We start from the raw sequence: 16,705 nt of genomic DNA on the forward strand, positions 1-16,705 counted from the left end.
CTAAACAGGGTTAGGAAAGGCAAAAGTCTTAGGAACTGCTTATAGGTTCTTCCCCAAAACCATAAGCAAGGTGACAGAAGAACAATCTCTGGACATCTGGCATGTCAGAGAATACGCTGATGGAGTTAAGTGTTCTGAGAGTTAGATAAAATAATAGTTATGGAAACAGCACAGGCTTTACAAGACCAGCTTTGTCACTGCCAGCCAGGCAGTTCCCATGGCAACTTCTTCAGGCCCTGACTTCCTTCACCAAACAATGGCTGTAATCAAAGATTCTGAACTTTCTATAGATTATTAACCTCTTGACATTTGGTAAAGGCCCACGCACCCACTCACTAGGAAATAAAAGCAAGTATGCACTCACACACAAAGTCCTGCCTACAATTTAAAGAGGTTCAAAGGCCTCCTGAAGGGCTTCCACAAGCAGAGCTAGGAAGTCCCAGACTTGTGATCTTCAAGATTCTACCTGATTAAAAGACTCTCTGCCTTGGATTCTCATATCTATATATTAAGAAACTATAATATCCTAAAATAGGTGTGTATCAAACTATGGCTCCCAGGGCAAATCTAGCCTGCTTTCAATTTTGTACATAAAGTTTTATTAGAACACAATCAAGCCCATCTTTTACACATCTTCTAAGACTGCTTTTGTGCTACAAAGACAGAGCTGAGTGGTTGCAACAGAGACTGTATGTAGTCACTAAAGCTCAAAATATTTACTATCTGGTCCTTTACAGAAAAAGTTTGCCAACTCCTACTCTAAAATAATACAAAAATAACTGCAGTACACAAAAGGCGCATGATCTCATGATTACACTTAGACAAGGAACTAGAACAGTCAAACTCAGAGACTGAGAGTAGGATGGTGGGTGCCAGGGCCTGGGACGGGGAATGGGGTGAGTGTTTAATGGGGACAGAGTTTCAGTTCTGCAAAATGAAAAGAGTTCTGTGGATGAATGTTGGTGATGGCGTCACCAACTGAATGTACTTAATGTGACTAAACTTACACTTAAAAATGGTTGGGATGGTAAATTTTATGTTACATGATTTAGCCAGAATTTTTTTTGTAAAAGGAAACCAAATCTGCTATGCAATACTAAAGAAGGCCTCACAAAACAGTACATACAGCAATCATTATGTCTTTATCAACAGTCACTGCATAATAAGCGTCATTTCTATTTGATGATTACTTGCCCATAAAAGCCAGATGGAAAATAAATGGGCTACTATATTAATAAGCAGAAAAGAGTCAAACCATTTTCCTGACTGAGCACAAACAAGAGATAACCAGGCATTCGCTTCAGGTGGTCTTCTCACTACCAGAAAGTACTGTGGTAAATGCTCGTGAATCTCTTAGTTAAGAGGGGGAATGCAAGTCTTACCACGTGTTCCAGGCCGTAGTCAGCTTGGGCGACGTTAGTGCTGCTGAAAGTGTTTGTTTCGATGATGTCTGCCCCAGCCAGCAAGTATTCCTGCCACAAGACAGCAACGTCAATGCTGAGTTTAGAACCCCTCTCCCCCAACAATCAATACGCCTTTTTATCATCATCACCACTAAACAGCCTCTGGCCGCTCACTAAGCATACAGCACTGCGCTGGAGGCTAGACATACAAACAGATTGAAGACTTTCATAGGAAGGCACAGGATGTAAATAAATAATAGCGCTTGACTTCAGACAAGTTGACACACTAAGTTCCGTGAATTGAGTCAAATTCCCTAAACGCAGTGTCCTCATCTGAAAGTATTAAAAGCCTACTTCACAGGATGGCTATATGATGACACATGATAAAAAGTGTCTGGCACAGGATGGGCAGACAACACACGTCAGGTCCCCCCCACCCCCGCCTTCCCACGGCGTCACTACAGTCAGATCCCCACAGAGAACGCCACTGTCTTTGGACCTCAGTGCTGACCACACTGGTCCGTCCACATCTTAGTCCCTCTGCAGCAGGCCCGCACCCTCATCAGAACCTCGAGGACCCAGTGCCCTCCTGTTTCCCCTATTTAAAACCTTTCTTCTCAGCTTCAACCTGAGGAGCACTCTGGAATCTCTCAGCCTCCTAGCTTTTCCCATAGTGAGTGAACCCAATCCCTCCTCGCTGATAAAACTGTTCACAGAAGAGCTGGGCAATGAAAACCAAGACTTACACATTTACAAGTCACAAACTTCCTTAACATCCATCTGTGAAAGAACAGCTAAATAAACTATAACATATCCATTTTATTACATGCCATGTGGTAGCTAAAAAACATTGTGTATTTCTACATATACTAACACAAAATGCTCTACGAAGTATTGCTGAATAGAAAAACAAGGTTGACTGATAAGTAAAGTATGACATCATCTGTATATATACACACATATATATAAAACGTACTGTGAATTTTCTAGATATGTATGTATACACATACACATACATATCTAGATACATACATACATAGGTGTATACACACATACACTTATATAAATGCGTAACAAAATCATCCAGAAAGATGTATGTCAACTAACATAAGTGGTTATCTTGGTAAAAAAAAATAGAACTCTGGAGTAGTTTTAAAGGGAGTTTATTCTTACCTATGGGTTTTGTTTTATGAGAACAAATTAATTAAAATTTAATTTTTCAAACAAGAGCAAGAAAAATTTCTTAATGCCTAGGAATAAGGAGATTAGTTAAGTAACTAATGATGTATACATAGAATAGATTAATATAAAATTATTAAAACCATTTTCCAGAATGTTTAATGCTCATGGTATATAAGTGAAACATGCAAATTTTAGAACAGGATGGAGTAATAGAACCCCAATTTAATTTTTAAAATCCAAGTATAGAAAACTAGATTGAAATATAAAATAAAATATGTGAATGGTAGTTTCTCTTGGTATTGACATTACAAGTGGTTTTTATTTTCTTTTATGCTTTTCTATATTATCTAGCTAGACCTGTTCTTTTAAACAGTGAACGCATACTGTCTTTATAATTAGAGAAAAAATACTTCTAAATTCCCACCTATGTGAAAATTTCCGTAACAGAGAGTTACAAGGCGCTGCCTCCCCTCCACCTTTCCTAGGTCACTGCTCCACTCATGGGCTCTGCATGGGACACCTCCACTCCAATCCTATTCTCGTGGATTTAATAAAGGTGTGATTTGGGACAAGCTACTTAATTCCTCTGCTCCTCAGTTTTCTCCTGAAGAAAGCTGTCAATATTAAAGGAGGACCTTCGAGAAGGCCCTTAGAGAGGCTAACATGTTTCCAATACGGTTTCATGTTGGTGTCAGTCTGTGTCGCCTCGGGAACGCCCGAGGCCCTCACCCGGGCCCCCTGTGGCTGTGGCAGCCAGTGCACCGCAGCACAGCCGCCAGGGGGCGCCTGTGCAAAGCCAGACTTACAGTTCACCAGTCCTGGGTGATGCGGGCACTGCTGGGGCGGCACAGCAAGGCGGGACGGGGTAGGAGTACGCGAGCAAGGGAGCCCACGTGAACCTGGAGTTCGGCCTTTACTGAGGTTTCCCAAGTTTGCTCTTTATTGGCAAATTTAAAACGTAAGAGTGGGAATTAGGGTGCAGAAAGGGCAAGGCGCTGTCACTCAGCCGTCCACTTTCTACGTCGCCCAGGGCTTTCTTAACGGGGAACTTCATGGGCGGAAGTGGCCTGGTTCCTTACCCAGTTGTTTACCTAGCAGCTGTGTCATACACCTGCCAAAGTGCTTCTGTGAGGTAAATGTCTTTGAAATAGATGTCTCTGCAATCAAAAGCTCAATGTCACGCACTTACACTACACATACAACTTAGAAATTCCATGAACTACAGTGTCAGAGGACCTAATCTACAGTCATTAATTCCACTAGAAATAACTAAGTGTGAAAATAACCCAGCCTTTTTCCATTCTTAACAAGACACGGTCTCTACATTCAAAGACTCCAGTCAGTGAATATTTTCCCAGGAATGAGATAGTTAGGTACATCTTCCTGTATTACGGCCATTTTTGCTTCATGTACCTATCTTGGGAATCGTGTTGCTCTATCTAGATACCTGTCTAATACACAGGACAAGATTCATTCCTTCAACAAATGCTTACTGAGTACTTACTACATGCAAGATACTGTTCTAGGCAGTAGCTATTCAGGGCTGAAAAACAGGGATAAATTGCTATCCTTAGGAACTTAGACTTTAGTGACAACCCACAAGGACAAAGCCACATGGCATGGTGTTCGTGTGCCTCACCAACTCTATTGGAAGAACTGAGTTTTGTAACCACCCCAAGCAGTTCATACCCATGATGACAGTCCCAGCCTCAACACACTGCGATTTTTATGAAATTTGACTACATACTCTCAAGGCCTAGCAGAAAAACTGAATTACCATTCTTTCTGCAGAACCAAACTTTTTCAAAGACCAATTTGAAATCTTCCAGTATCTACAATTCCTCTTACAACCAAAGGAAAGGTATTCTTTTATTTTCTTCAAAGGAAAACCATTCTGCATCTTACTTAGAACAAAGTTTTGACCACCCAGTAAAATGATCCCTCCAACTCAATGAATCATTTTACCACTCAGTGATTTGTTTAGGTAATTTTCTCCCCACCGGGAATAGTCTGAATCACTTATAATAACAAGAGGGCTCCAGAAAATAAAACTTTCTCACTTAAATGATAAATAAGCTTTGTCCTTCTAATTGCATCCAGGCCAGGGAAACAGATTAAATCACCTCACTATCTCTTCTAGTCATAATTCTATGAAACTTCTACGATCACCTATGAAACAACTTAAGTTCTATGTTTATTTCAAAACTTAAAAAGTACAGCAACACCCAGTTACTTACTTCTGATCTCCTTATGTTGGCTAACCATTTTTACTGGAGATAAAACAACAGAATGAAAGAACACAGGATTTTGGGTCAGAAAACCTCTGTCCCATCAGGCAAGTTATTTAACCTCTGTGATCCTCAGTTTCCAAATCTAAAAAATGAGAATAACAACTACCTTTTGTTGTATTTCATCAGGCTGTTTTGGTGACTTAAGTTATAGTATCTGTGAAAACCCTAATTTGCCCAGGATTTTGTGGGTTCTGTCACTGGAGCTGAAATACCTCCAGGGCAAGAAAGCCTACCCTCCTCACGTCCTTACCCTGAATGCTCGCCACAGCGCATGGCTTTTACTCCAAAGCCTGCATCCTGAGCAAACCCCCTCTTCCCTCTGTACCCTCCAGAGCACTCTGCAGTGTCCTGCCCTCAACACACGAAATGGCACGAAGAATGACAGACTGAAAATACGAGCAAGCACCTGGTGACACTTTACCTTATGGATTTGATAAATGACATCAGGTTGAGTTATACTTAGAATGTCATTGTTGCCTTTCAGTGGCCTGGTGTGATCCTTAAACTCCTGACCTCGGAAGCCTTCTTCACTCAGCTTGTGCCGCTGGATCATGGTTCCCATCCCTCCATCCAGCACCATGATCCTCTCCTGCAGAACGGCTTCGATCTCATCCTGCACGGTTTTCTTCATGCCTGCTTTAAAGAAAGTGAACAGCTGACTTTAAAAAATGAAAGGGGGAAATGATATGTGCAGAGGGAGTTTAGAGTAATTTATATCCATTCACAATAGGGAGTTAATAGGGCTCATAAAAGATATGCTCATGGCTCTGTGTTAGAAAAATGCTGCGCAAAAACGTTTTCACTAAGGCCGTGGCTGGTATGGCTCAGTGGTTTGAGTGCCAGACTACAAAGCAAAGAGTCACCAGTTCGATTCCCCATCAGGGCACATGCCTGGGTTGCCCTGATATTTCTCTCCCTCTTTCTCCCTCCCTTCCCCTCTCTGTAAAAATAAATAAAATATTTTTTAAAAAAGTTATTACAACGCCAAGATTTTACACCTCAGTCACCAGTGAAGCACTGCGCAGTGGGGAGGCGGGCTGCAGGTGCTGCGCCAGGGAGGAGGGACGGGCAGCCAGGCTGCGGAGCTGCCTTCAGGGCTGCCTCTGCCTGTTAATTCTGTGCACGTGCTCCCCTCATAGGGATATTTCACCTGGGTAATTGAAAATGATCGATCTATTTAACTGTTAACTTTGACAGACTTCTCCACCTACTGCCAGAACTAATAGCCTCACACCGGGCTTTACTCCCCTCTTCTCCGTCTATAAAATAGTAACTGGCCGACACCCTGGAACATCTCAAGTCTATGTCCTTAACTTCTCACTCCCAGCCCTGAGAAGCTCCCATGCCTCTCCTTCCAATCCTATTTCCAATTTCCAAGAACTACCGGAAAGCCACAGCGCTAAGCTGCTTGGAGTCATAGAAAATTCCTAATATGAAGCCTCTTATTACCTTTCCTTGGCAACCCTCCATACTTCCCACATCTGCTATTCCAAACCTCTGCTTTCTCTTAGCACCAAATCCTTCTCATCCTTTTCACTCAACAGGTGATTTTACCTAAGCCTGTACAAAGAAGTTTACTGTCCGGAGCTCCTTAGCCTCACCCTCTCCACCTCAAAATCCTCTTGAAGCTTGGTTCACTCTGTTTTCTTCTCTCTGTACCTAAGGAAGAAGAGCACTTGGTCCCCACCACCCCAATACCTCCCACTGCCCATCCCCCCTTGACACCTACACCTCAACACCCCCCAATTCTTGTCATCTTGATGTGGCTTCCTCCTCTACCACTCTACCGAAATTACTTTCTAAAATCACCAATGACCTTTGAAGTATCAAAACACTTGGCCCCAATCTTAGACCCAGATTTCAAACTGGCCACCTGATATTGCCACCTAGAATACACACCTGTCCCTCAATCTAATGACATCATTCTTCCCAGAAGCTTGACCTGAAAACCTCAGTATTCTGACTCCTTACCCTCCCTGACAACCAACAGCTACTTAGATCTTAAACCTACAGATTCCACACCGTCCACCCACTTACAACCCAGCCACCACCAATCCGCTAAGCTTCAGTTGACATCCATGAGAACTAGTAGTAATAATACCTCACAGAGTTGTTTTTCAGGTTAAGTGAGATCTCAGATGGGAACAATCAAGTGTCCCACAAAGAGGTAAGAGACTAGCACCTCACCACTGTGCCTGGTCACCCTTTCAGTCTATCTCATACACGACTGCCAGGTTAATCTTCCTAAATCAGTTACTTCTCTGCTCAAACACCCCCAACAATTGCCTACTGCCTGTCAAAGTTAATCCAGGGTACTCAAAACACATCACAATGACACCAGTCCGCCTTGTCAACATTTCATCTGTGCTCCCTGAAAGGGGGGCAAGGCTCGAGTCAAAGGGAGCTGGCTGTAAGCTGCCTGAGCTCCTTGGAGGAAAAGATTGTCTAGACCAACTCATCCCTGTCCCTAGCAACACCAAGGACAGTACCTGGCACCTAAGTGTTCAACGAGTATTTCCTGAATGGAGATGGCAAAAAACTGAGGGATGACGCGGAAGAAGAGGTCATTTAAAACCCAAACCAGAAATGTGTGAATATCTGCAAGCTCCCATTGGGTACAAAGGTACAACTCTGCCCTGCCTTACGGCCCAGTCTCATGCACACAAAACAGGAACAGAGGCTACATGGTGGCCACAGGGCTGTTCTAAATTACTCCAAGCCCGTTTCAGGAAGGTTGCTCCAGTAACACGCACAGCGAATCTGCAAGTACCTAGGTGCTTTCACAAAGGGCAGTACGTTCCTTTCACAGTTCACTGCTCTTTTCCAAACCACCTCACGGGCTCATTCTATCTATTGGGCTTAACAGGTGAGAGAAAATACTTCTGAAAAAGGTACAAGGACCCAATGATCTGACCAGTAGTACTTCAAGTACCAAAGGAAAAGCTCGCTTCTTAGGATATGTGAAGAAAAGGTAAGGTGTAATGAGCCATGTGGAACAGACAAACGGTGGGCATCAGGCAGCAGTCCCATCATTTCAGGCTAAAGTCAACAGAGCAAAATCAGGTGTGGCATTAATGTGGACACTCCACGATGTGACTGCCACAATGTGAGCGTGATATGACTAAGTTAATGGTGAGAGGGTAAGAGAAACCAAAAATCTGGGCTCGAATCCCGGCTCCCATAAGTAGCTCTGGGGTTTTAGATAAGACTTCATGTTTCTTCAAAACGAGGGAATCAATCCTGCCTTTGTCATAGGAACTGTGGTAATAAAATAAGACGATCTGCGTGACGGGGCACTTCAGATGTTAAGAGCTGCACCTTCCAATCACACAAGTCATGAAATGAGACAAATACACTTAACTGCTTCTGAGTATGTCATTACCATCACACAGCTACGAAGTAGAGCTAAGACTGAAACTCTAAAGATTGCGTTCTACAAACTATTAGGTTGGCCAAAAAGTCTGTTCCGTTGTTTTCCGTAAAATAAAAAACACGTTTTTCATTTTCACCAATAACTTTATTGATTTGGATATTTTGAGTATGTCAGCTATCTCCCACTTTGGCTTCCAGTGGGGAAGAGGCCAGGGCTGCTGCTAAACATATTCCAATGCATATGACAGCCCCACAGCAAAGAATTATTTGACCAAAATGTCAACAGTACCAAGAAACTTCTCAAACCACTTTTGTCGTGTTTGGTCACAGCACCTTCTCCATACACTGTACAAATCTTTTTTTGCATTTCAGTTGCATTTTTACCTTTCTTGAAATAATATAGTGTAATATGCCAAAAATGTTGCCTATCTTCTTCCATCTTCACTATTAAAATGGCTCCACAAAAATTCACCAATTTTGATTTTTTTAAATGTACACTGATATGACAGCTGTCACAATACAATCTAACAAAATTGTTTCAAGTGAATTTAAAGACAACTCATCTAGCTTACACCTAGAAGATTTCATGTAAATTGACCACTTTGAGCCGTACTTAGCCCAACTTAAATCAAACACAACTACCAATTTAAACTAGGATAAAACATAAGCACTTCTAGAGCCATCATAAGGAAAAAAACCAAACAAACTTTTTTGGCCAACCCAATACAAAGTCCAGTGGGCCATGAAAAAACATCACAAAAACCTGCAAGCTCTGGGTCCTATTCATATTAGAGCTGGGGCACGGGGCAGGAATGGCATGTCTCAAAATGTGGAAATGAACATCAGTCTGGCAGAAAGAAGGCAATACTCAGTGAAAACAATAAAATCCAGTTTCAAATGGGGAATTAAAAAAAAAGATTAAAAACTTTAACCTATATACCCAACTGAATTCTTCTTAAAAGAATATAGCCCTGGCTGGTGTGGCTCAGTGAACTCAATGCCAGCCTGAGAACCGAAAGCTCTCTCGCTCAATTCCCAGTCAGGGCACACGCCTGGGTTGCAGGCCTGGTTCCCAGTTGATAGTGCGCAAGAGGCAACTAATCAATGTTTCTCTCTCTCTCTCTTTCTCCCTCCTTTCCCCTCTCTAAAAATAAATAAATATTAAAAAAAAAAAAAAGATATAGCTGCAATCCGCCCTGAAATGAAGTGATTCATCAGACTGATCAGAGAAAAGGGTGTGAATTTGGAGTGAATAGGTCATATATTTGTAATTTAATTTAAAAAGTATCTAAACCTTCTAGGGAGAAACAATGCAATATTTTCCACAATGAAGTATGTCCTTTGGCATCAGCAAAGTGGCCAATCATATTAGTTACATTTCTTTGTCCTTTTACCTCCTGCACTGAGCAAGTGCACACGTTAGACAGGAAGGGGAAACTGGCATATGGAACGCCACGCCTTCCCCCATCCTAGTCTACCTCGCTGCTATTAGTTTGGCATTTTCTACTCACTGCAAATCTGACAGTGGAGTGTGACTCTGCTCCTCGTAATTTTTATAAAAAGTCTAAGCATTTTCTCTTGGGGCTCTCACTGTATTTAGTTTTCAATCAGAAATATAAACTGTTCTCAGACTTTAAGACAGTTCACTGTTTACCATTAAAAAAACAAAAAAATTTAAAAAAAACAAAAAAACCCTGTCCCCATACATACAAATTCTAATATCTTGTTAAGAGTCATCATATATGTAAGAGATCAAAGTTTTTTTTTAGACAAAACATCAGATTTTTAAGAGAAAGTTGACAAACTTATTCTCTCACTTATGTGGAAGACTAAAAGCCCATAAAGAGCTAAACTAACCTTGAAAAAATAGGAAGAGGTTACTTGACCCACCAAATACTATATGATGAACCCATATTATAAAATAAGGAATGTATAGATGTAGAAAACCTTTATTACTTAGAATAAAGACTTCTTAAGACTCAAGAAGCTCAACTTATAATGTTAAAAAAAAAAAGATGAATTTGATTACACACAAACTAAGACTTTCTATTAAATGAAATTCACCACAGTGGATAAAAAAGTTGTTGAACATAAAATACAATGGAATATGGCTCGGCCATAGAAAAGAATGAAACCATACCATTTTCAACAGTACAGATGAACCATGAGGATATTGTGCTAAGTGAAATAAGTCAATCAGAGAAAGTCAAATGCCAGATGATTTCACTTATATGTGGAATTTAAAAAACAAAATAAATGAACAAAACAGAAACAGACTCATATATACAGAAGTCAGATTGATGGTTTCCAGGTGGGAAGCGGGATTAGGGGACTGGATAAAAAGGCAAAGAGATTAAGAAGTACAAATTGGTAGTTATAAAATAGTCATGGGGATATAAAATAGAGCATAGGAGATTTAGTCAGTAATATTGTAATAACTAAGTATGGTGCCAGGTGGGTACTGGAAATATTGGGGGGACACTTTATAAAGAATATCAGGGGTCCCAACCTCCGGGCCTGATAGGAACCAGGCCACTCAGCAGGAGGTGAGCTTGAATGTAATGCGCTTGAATCATCCTGAAACCAACTGCTGCACCCCAGTTCGTGGAAAAATTGTCTTCCATGAAACCGGTTCCTGGTGCCAAACAGGTTGGAGACCACTGATAGTATATGAGTATCTAACCACTATGCTGTGCATCTGAAATTAATACAAAATAATACTGAGTGTAAACTGTAATTAAAAAATAAAATTAAAAAATTTTTCAAAAAGAAACCACGAACAAAAGTGATAGATTATGGATTAGAGAAACATTTTGCAATGTCTAAAACTGAAAAGGACTAATATTTATAATGTACAAGGAACTCCTGCAAATCAATAAGAAATCAAATAGAAAAGTGGGCAAGAGAGATGAACAGGCAAGTGAAGGGAGGGGAAAACAATTAACAACCAAGGAGTAAATGAAGTGATACTCAACTCGGATAAGAGAAATGTGAATTAAAGCAGCACAATAACAATTTACATCCAATTTCCAGATGGACAATAATTAGAAGACTGGATAATGCCAAAGAAAATCTGACCCCTCCAGTGTGCCCGCTGGAACACAGACAGAGCTGTTCTGGAGAGCAGCCTGGCAGGACTCGGCAGAAGGAAGCGTGCAGAAAACCCAGCAATCTCACCCTGGGTGTACTTCCCAAACTCTCACAGACCCACAGAGACTACGTAGGAGGGTAATTGTTGGGATGGCAAGTTGAAGACAACCTTGGTCGGGACATGGCAAAATGAACGGGATGGATGCTCCTGTGAAATAACACGCAGTGGTAACCAGAGAGACCCCTACGCTGCCATGTTATAAGGCTGGAATACTGAGTGAAAAAGTCAGAAATGGTTAACTACCATACTATTTACATAAATTAAAAATACATATATACACACACTAGAGTACAGAGAAACATACAAATACATGGACATATTTGAAACAGGCTACCTATGGAATAGAAAATAGAGATAAAAGGGAAACCGAACAAAACAAATATAAATGGAAATTGCATGGAGAGAATATAAAACTCCTCTGCACCTGAGGTCCTTAAAAGGCCCACTGCTTCTACGTTACCCCATATTCTTACTTATCCTTTAGCATAAGATGTGTTGGCTCAAATTAATGGTCTCTGCTCTCAGCCTCAGCCTCCGCGTTACCCTCCAGGGACTTCAAGCGCGCGACCCCACAGAACCCCGCACGAGTCAGCCAGGGCCGGCAGCCATCCAAACGATCCTCTTCCGGGAAGAACCACCCAAACCCAATTTATCAGTACTCCGTCCATTAAGTCCAGAACATTGTGAATGTCTTAGAGCAGACTCCTCTGACGTCTTTTCCGTTAAGACTACGTTGCTATTTAGTCTCGCAGTCACCCACTGAGCTCAGGCATTCCCACCAAAGCACCTGTTTCCTTTCTAATGAAACGGAGAAGGGAAAGCCGTAAGTCCCAAATAAGAGGCAGTATTCAACTGCTACATGGTACCCTACGAGAGGGACAGGCCTTACTTTGCAGCAGCAGGGGTTAAAGCGTTTCCCCGTCCCAGTCCTATTAGCGGCAGGACGGCACGGCCGTCCCGCCGATGAGGGCACTACTGCTCTGTCCCCCTGGCAGATCCTCGTTTCTGCGTTTCCCACCTGGCACCTACATTTCAGTGGGTGTATCTGTGCACAGCGTCGAACCAGGACGATCTCTGAGACCCGCAGCTGTACTTTCCTTGAAGCGGAAGTCACACTCAGTACTAACTCGTGTTTTTCTCAGTGCTGACCCCAAAGCCCACGAAGTCAGTCACTTGGGGTCCCTCGTCCCCATCCCCACCTGCTGAGCGCCCGCTAATCTGTTCTAACCAGCGATTCCGCGCAGCTGGAATCCGAAGAACGACTCAGACCCAGGAGTGCAAAATAAACACTCACTCTTGTTTAAACAGGCCTCTGGGTTTCCTTACCTGTCCTCAGCACCTGAACTCTCTTTGGCTGAGCACAGTAGGTGCTCAGTAACTACCTACTGAATGAGAACGGTCAAGTCAGGCAAAGCTGCCATCTGAAGTCGGCTGTCAAGCCGCCAAGTTCTTCCTCGGACGTTAGGAGTGTGTTCCCCCAGCAAGAAAAGAAGTGTGTGTTCAGGATATGGGGGTTGGTTTGCCCGGGGAGGAAGAGATGCCGGCGGGCAGGGACAGGCGTGCGGGCGGGCAGGGAGGGGGTGCCGGGGGCAAGGAAACGGTGCCAGCGGAGAGGGATGGGGTGGCTGCGAGGAAGGGAGCGGCGAGACACGTGGGCACTCCGACGGCTCCGGGAGCCCACAGGCGCCGCCCGTCTGCCCGCGAGAAGCTTGCGGGGCGTATCGGGGGTGGGAGCACCACCCGGCATCCGGGAGCCCACAGCACACGTCAGAAAGCACCGCGCCCGGGGCAGGCCCGAGTGTTACCCAAGGACATGCGCTCTTGCTGCGGTGGTGACATGCCGCCGGGTCTGCAGCTCCTCCTCAGGCGCGGGGCGCAGCGGGGAAGTCTCCACAGGGGACGGCAGAGAGCAGCGCTGGCCAGCGCTGGGCAGGCCGCAGAGTGGACAACAGGACCGCGCAGGAAACCACGTGGCTCAAGGCCGAGCCAGGTCCTCTGTCCAAGCGCGTAGGACACCTCAGTACACAGATAGATTCCGCCGCAACAGAGCCTCCGCGCGGAGCTCCCGCCCTGGGGCTGTGATTGGTCTCTGCGAGGTCTTCGCGGCCTTATTGGCTATCGGTCTCAACCAATCGCCCGAGGCTCGCCCCAGGGTTCTCTGGGAGATGTAGTCGACAGAGGGGTTGGCGGGGGGGGAAAAAAAGAGGTCCTGCCCTCGCGAGGCTTCGCTGATCTCCGCGCCCCGGCCCCGGAGGGGCGGCCACATGGCCGCAGCTCGTGTCAGCCATGGTGGAAGCCGACGCTGACCGAGGACGGCGTGTGCTGCAGAGCAGAAGGCCAGGCGGTAGTCGCGGCGCGGTATTTCCTGTGGCCGGGTGAGATGCGTGTTAACGGCCACAAACTGACAGGAAACGTTTATTGAGCTCTTGCTGTGTGTGGGCCTTGGAATGCAAAGACCCCCACCTCTGTCTACAAGGAATTCAGGACCTAGATGAGACTAATAATTGAGCAGAAAACTAGATAAAAGCCTGCATGCAGGGTGCCACGGCAGCTGCAGGACCCGAGGTGTAGGGGGAAGCCTCCGAGAAGAAGCTGGGTCTAAAGCAGCGATTTTCAACCCTTTTCATGTCATGGCACACATAAACTAATTCCTAAAATTCTGTGGCACACTCCAAAATACATATTTTTTCTGATCTGACAAAAACAGGTGTAATTTTTATTCGTTCACACTAGATAGCTATTGTCGTGTTGGTTGTTATCATTTTTTTTTATTTGAAAATCTAAGGGAAAAGAGGACAGCGTCCCCTGACTATTAAATAGTCAAGTATCGCATGTTGTAAAAATCCTCCTGGCCCACGAGAGGCCAAGCTGTGGTCTGAAAGGAGAGTGTGTGCCAAGCAAGGCCATTCCAGGTGGGAGAAGGGTACACGTGGCACTTGAGAGAGTTTGAAAATACAGGACAGCACGGAGGCTGAGCGTCGTAAATGGGAGGAAAAACAAACGAATCTGGAAAAAAATGAAATTGGGACCAAATTAAGTATAACTTTCCAAGCCATTCTTATTCTGCATGTAATTATATCTCAGTATCTTACTCTACAAAATTAGTAATAATACTGTGAATAGCATTCTTACCAAAAATGGTCATACCTGGGGGGTGGGGATTAAGGGAGCAGAGTAAGCAGGGGGAGAAAATAAACCAACGGTGAAGGAGGAATGGGGCGCCCCTTAATAACCCGAATATTTTTAAGGGCTGGTTTTTAAATTCTCACCTGTCTCACAAAGTTTTTTGATTTGTCTCTTGAAAAATAATCTTTCAGGCAGCTAGTAATTTACTATCCCCTATCCTGGCCGAAATTCTAGGAACTTTCAGCAAGTGAACAGAAGTTTACTTTCTTGGCTAAAAGTGACCAAATCCAGTATTTTCTTGATCATAAAAGAGTAACAAGATTAAAGGAACAAACGGGCAGTGGATTCCTACATACTACACAAATTCACAACTTAAATGAGTCCCCAAAATACTGTAACAGGTTGAATCGTGTCCCCTAAAAAGGTAAGTTGAAGTCCTAAATCCCAGTACTTCCAATGTAAACTTAATTGGAAATAAGGTTATTGCAGATAGAATTAGTTAAGATGAGGTCCTACAGGAGTAGAGTGGACCTTTAGTCCAATATGACTGGTATTCTTAAAAGAAAAGGAGAGAGAGGAAGAAAACAACCATGAGACAGGAAAGGCAGAGACTGGCGTGATGCACCTACAAACCAAGGAACTCACATTTTGCCAGCAAACATCAGAAGCTAGAAGAGACAAGGAAGGATTCTCCCCTGTGGGTTTCAGAGGGAACGTGGCCCTGCGGACCCCTTGGATTTGGACTTGGAGTTTCCAAAACTGTGAGACAATACGTTTTTGTTGTTTTAGGCCACCCATGTTGTGGTACCGTGTTGTAGTAGCCCTAGGAAATAATACAAATACATCCGTAGAGGGGGTGGGAACACTGAAACAAAGCTTCCTTTCTCTCTGTCCGTAGGAGAGTCTTCTGTCCTATTTTGCGAGCCCCTCCCACTCCCACCTTCATCCTCACCCTCATTCCGCTCATCCCACGCAAACCCATTGTGAAGAGATAAGACTTTATACAACTGCTTGGTGGTTTGCGGCTTCTCTTCCATTGGTTTTTGTCTTCACTGATCTATGAACCTCACTATCCAGCTCTCACTGTGGCCAGTAGTAAATTGGCATTCGAGCTTTACACGCTGTTCTGTGGGCTTGGTAATGGGTGTTAAACCCATTAGGGTTGCTTTTGTATCCTGCTAGTCGGGGTCCTAAGAATATTAACTGAGCCAGTTCTGGAACAAGGTATTGCTACTTCTGGGGCCTGTCAGGGCGACCACTGGCTTTGCCACAAAGGTGAGCCTACCACCTCCTTTTCTAAAACCCTTTCATAATCTCAAGATTTAGACCCACCCACCCAAAGTCACATTGTGATTACCCATGTGAGTTGAGTTTATTGAGTCTGTGAGATACAGACTCAACCCCAAGTACAAGGTGGTAAAATTGAATGTAAAGGAACTTTGCAGTTATTTTGTCACCAATAGCTCCCAGAGGCCTTGCTCGCCCTTCTGCACCAAGAGAATTACTCTCTCTCTCTGTAGGACATGACACCTGGAAGGGTCAGTTTGGCTCAAATTGTGCCACCTGCTCCACTGACTCCAAAAGCATTCCTGCTTTTTAAAATTCATTTGAGAGGGAGAGAGGGAGAAACATTGATTTGTTGTTCCACGTATTTATGCACTCATTGGTTGATTCTGGTATGTGTCCTGACTGGGGGCAGGGCGTCCAACCCATAACCTTGACGTCTGGAGAGACACTCTAACCGCCCGAGCACTGGCCAGGGCCCTGAAGCATTCTTGATTATCAAAAGATCATTCATCTTTTACCTGGTCGCCAGCACCTGAACATAGACATCACTTGACTGGAATGAAATGCAAAAATGGGTTTCCCTAATTACACAAGAGTACCAGGTATCACATATTGAACACTAAATGTCTTATTGCAATCTCTTATTTAACCTTCATTTTATAAAACAGGATTTGTGTATTTGTCCATATTTCAGAGGCAGAAATTAAGCAAGAAGAAAGTCATTCCAGGGCTCGCACGACCTGAGAGCAGCGGAGGGGGGACCCCGACAGCCCCTTCCCAGGGCCTAACACAGCAAGTTGTGGGTTAAACAAACGCTTAATTACAAATACTAAAAGTACCAGCATTCAGGAGACAATATTTGTGGATTTAATTGCAAAGATTATTTTTAAACT

General features: G+C 43.7%; 1 protein-coding gene across 2 annotated transcripts in view; it reads right to left on the reverse strand.

Annotated features, from left to right (window-relative positions):
* MTR (5-methyltetrahydrofolate-homocysteine methyltransferase) overlaps window positions 1-13,438 on the reverse strand; it is a 96,454-nt gene extending 83,016 nt beyond the window's left edge. Inside the window, exons 1-3 of one of the 2 annotated variants that reach the window (XM_054584724.1) lie at window positions 13,205-13,438; window positions 5,298-5,509; window positions 1,383-1,472 (exon numbers count right to left, since the gene is read on the reverse strand). In XM_054584724.1, coding sequence (XP_054440699.1) covers window positions 1,383-1,472; window positions 5,298-5,509; window positions 13,205-13,238 — 336 coding nt within the window. In that variant the 5' untranslated portion in view covers window positions 13,239-13,438. Of the gene's footprint in view, window positions 1-1,382; window positions 1,473-5,297; window positions 5,513-13,204 lie in introns of both variants that reach the window. The other variant, XM_054584716.1, reaches the window with a different exon arrangement.
* Between the last annotated feature and the right edge of the window lie 3,267 nt (window positions 13,439-16,705).

Source organism: Pteronotus mesoamericanus, unplaced genomic scaffold (assembly GCF_021234165.1).
Source record: "Pteronotus mesoamericanus isolate MK-2021 breed Mesoamerican mustached bat unplaced genomic scaffold, CSHL_Meso_final contig_120, whole genome shotgun sequence".
NCBI classification, from domain to species: domain Eukaryota; kingdom Metazoa; phylum Chordata; class Mammalia; order Chiroptera; family Mormoopidae; genus Pteronotus; species Pteronotus mesoamericanus.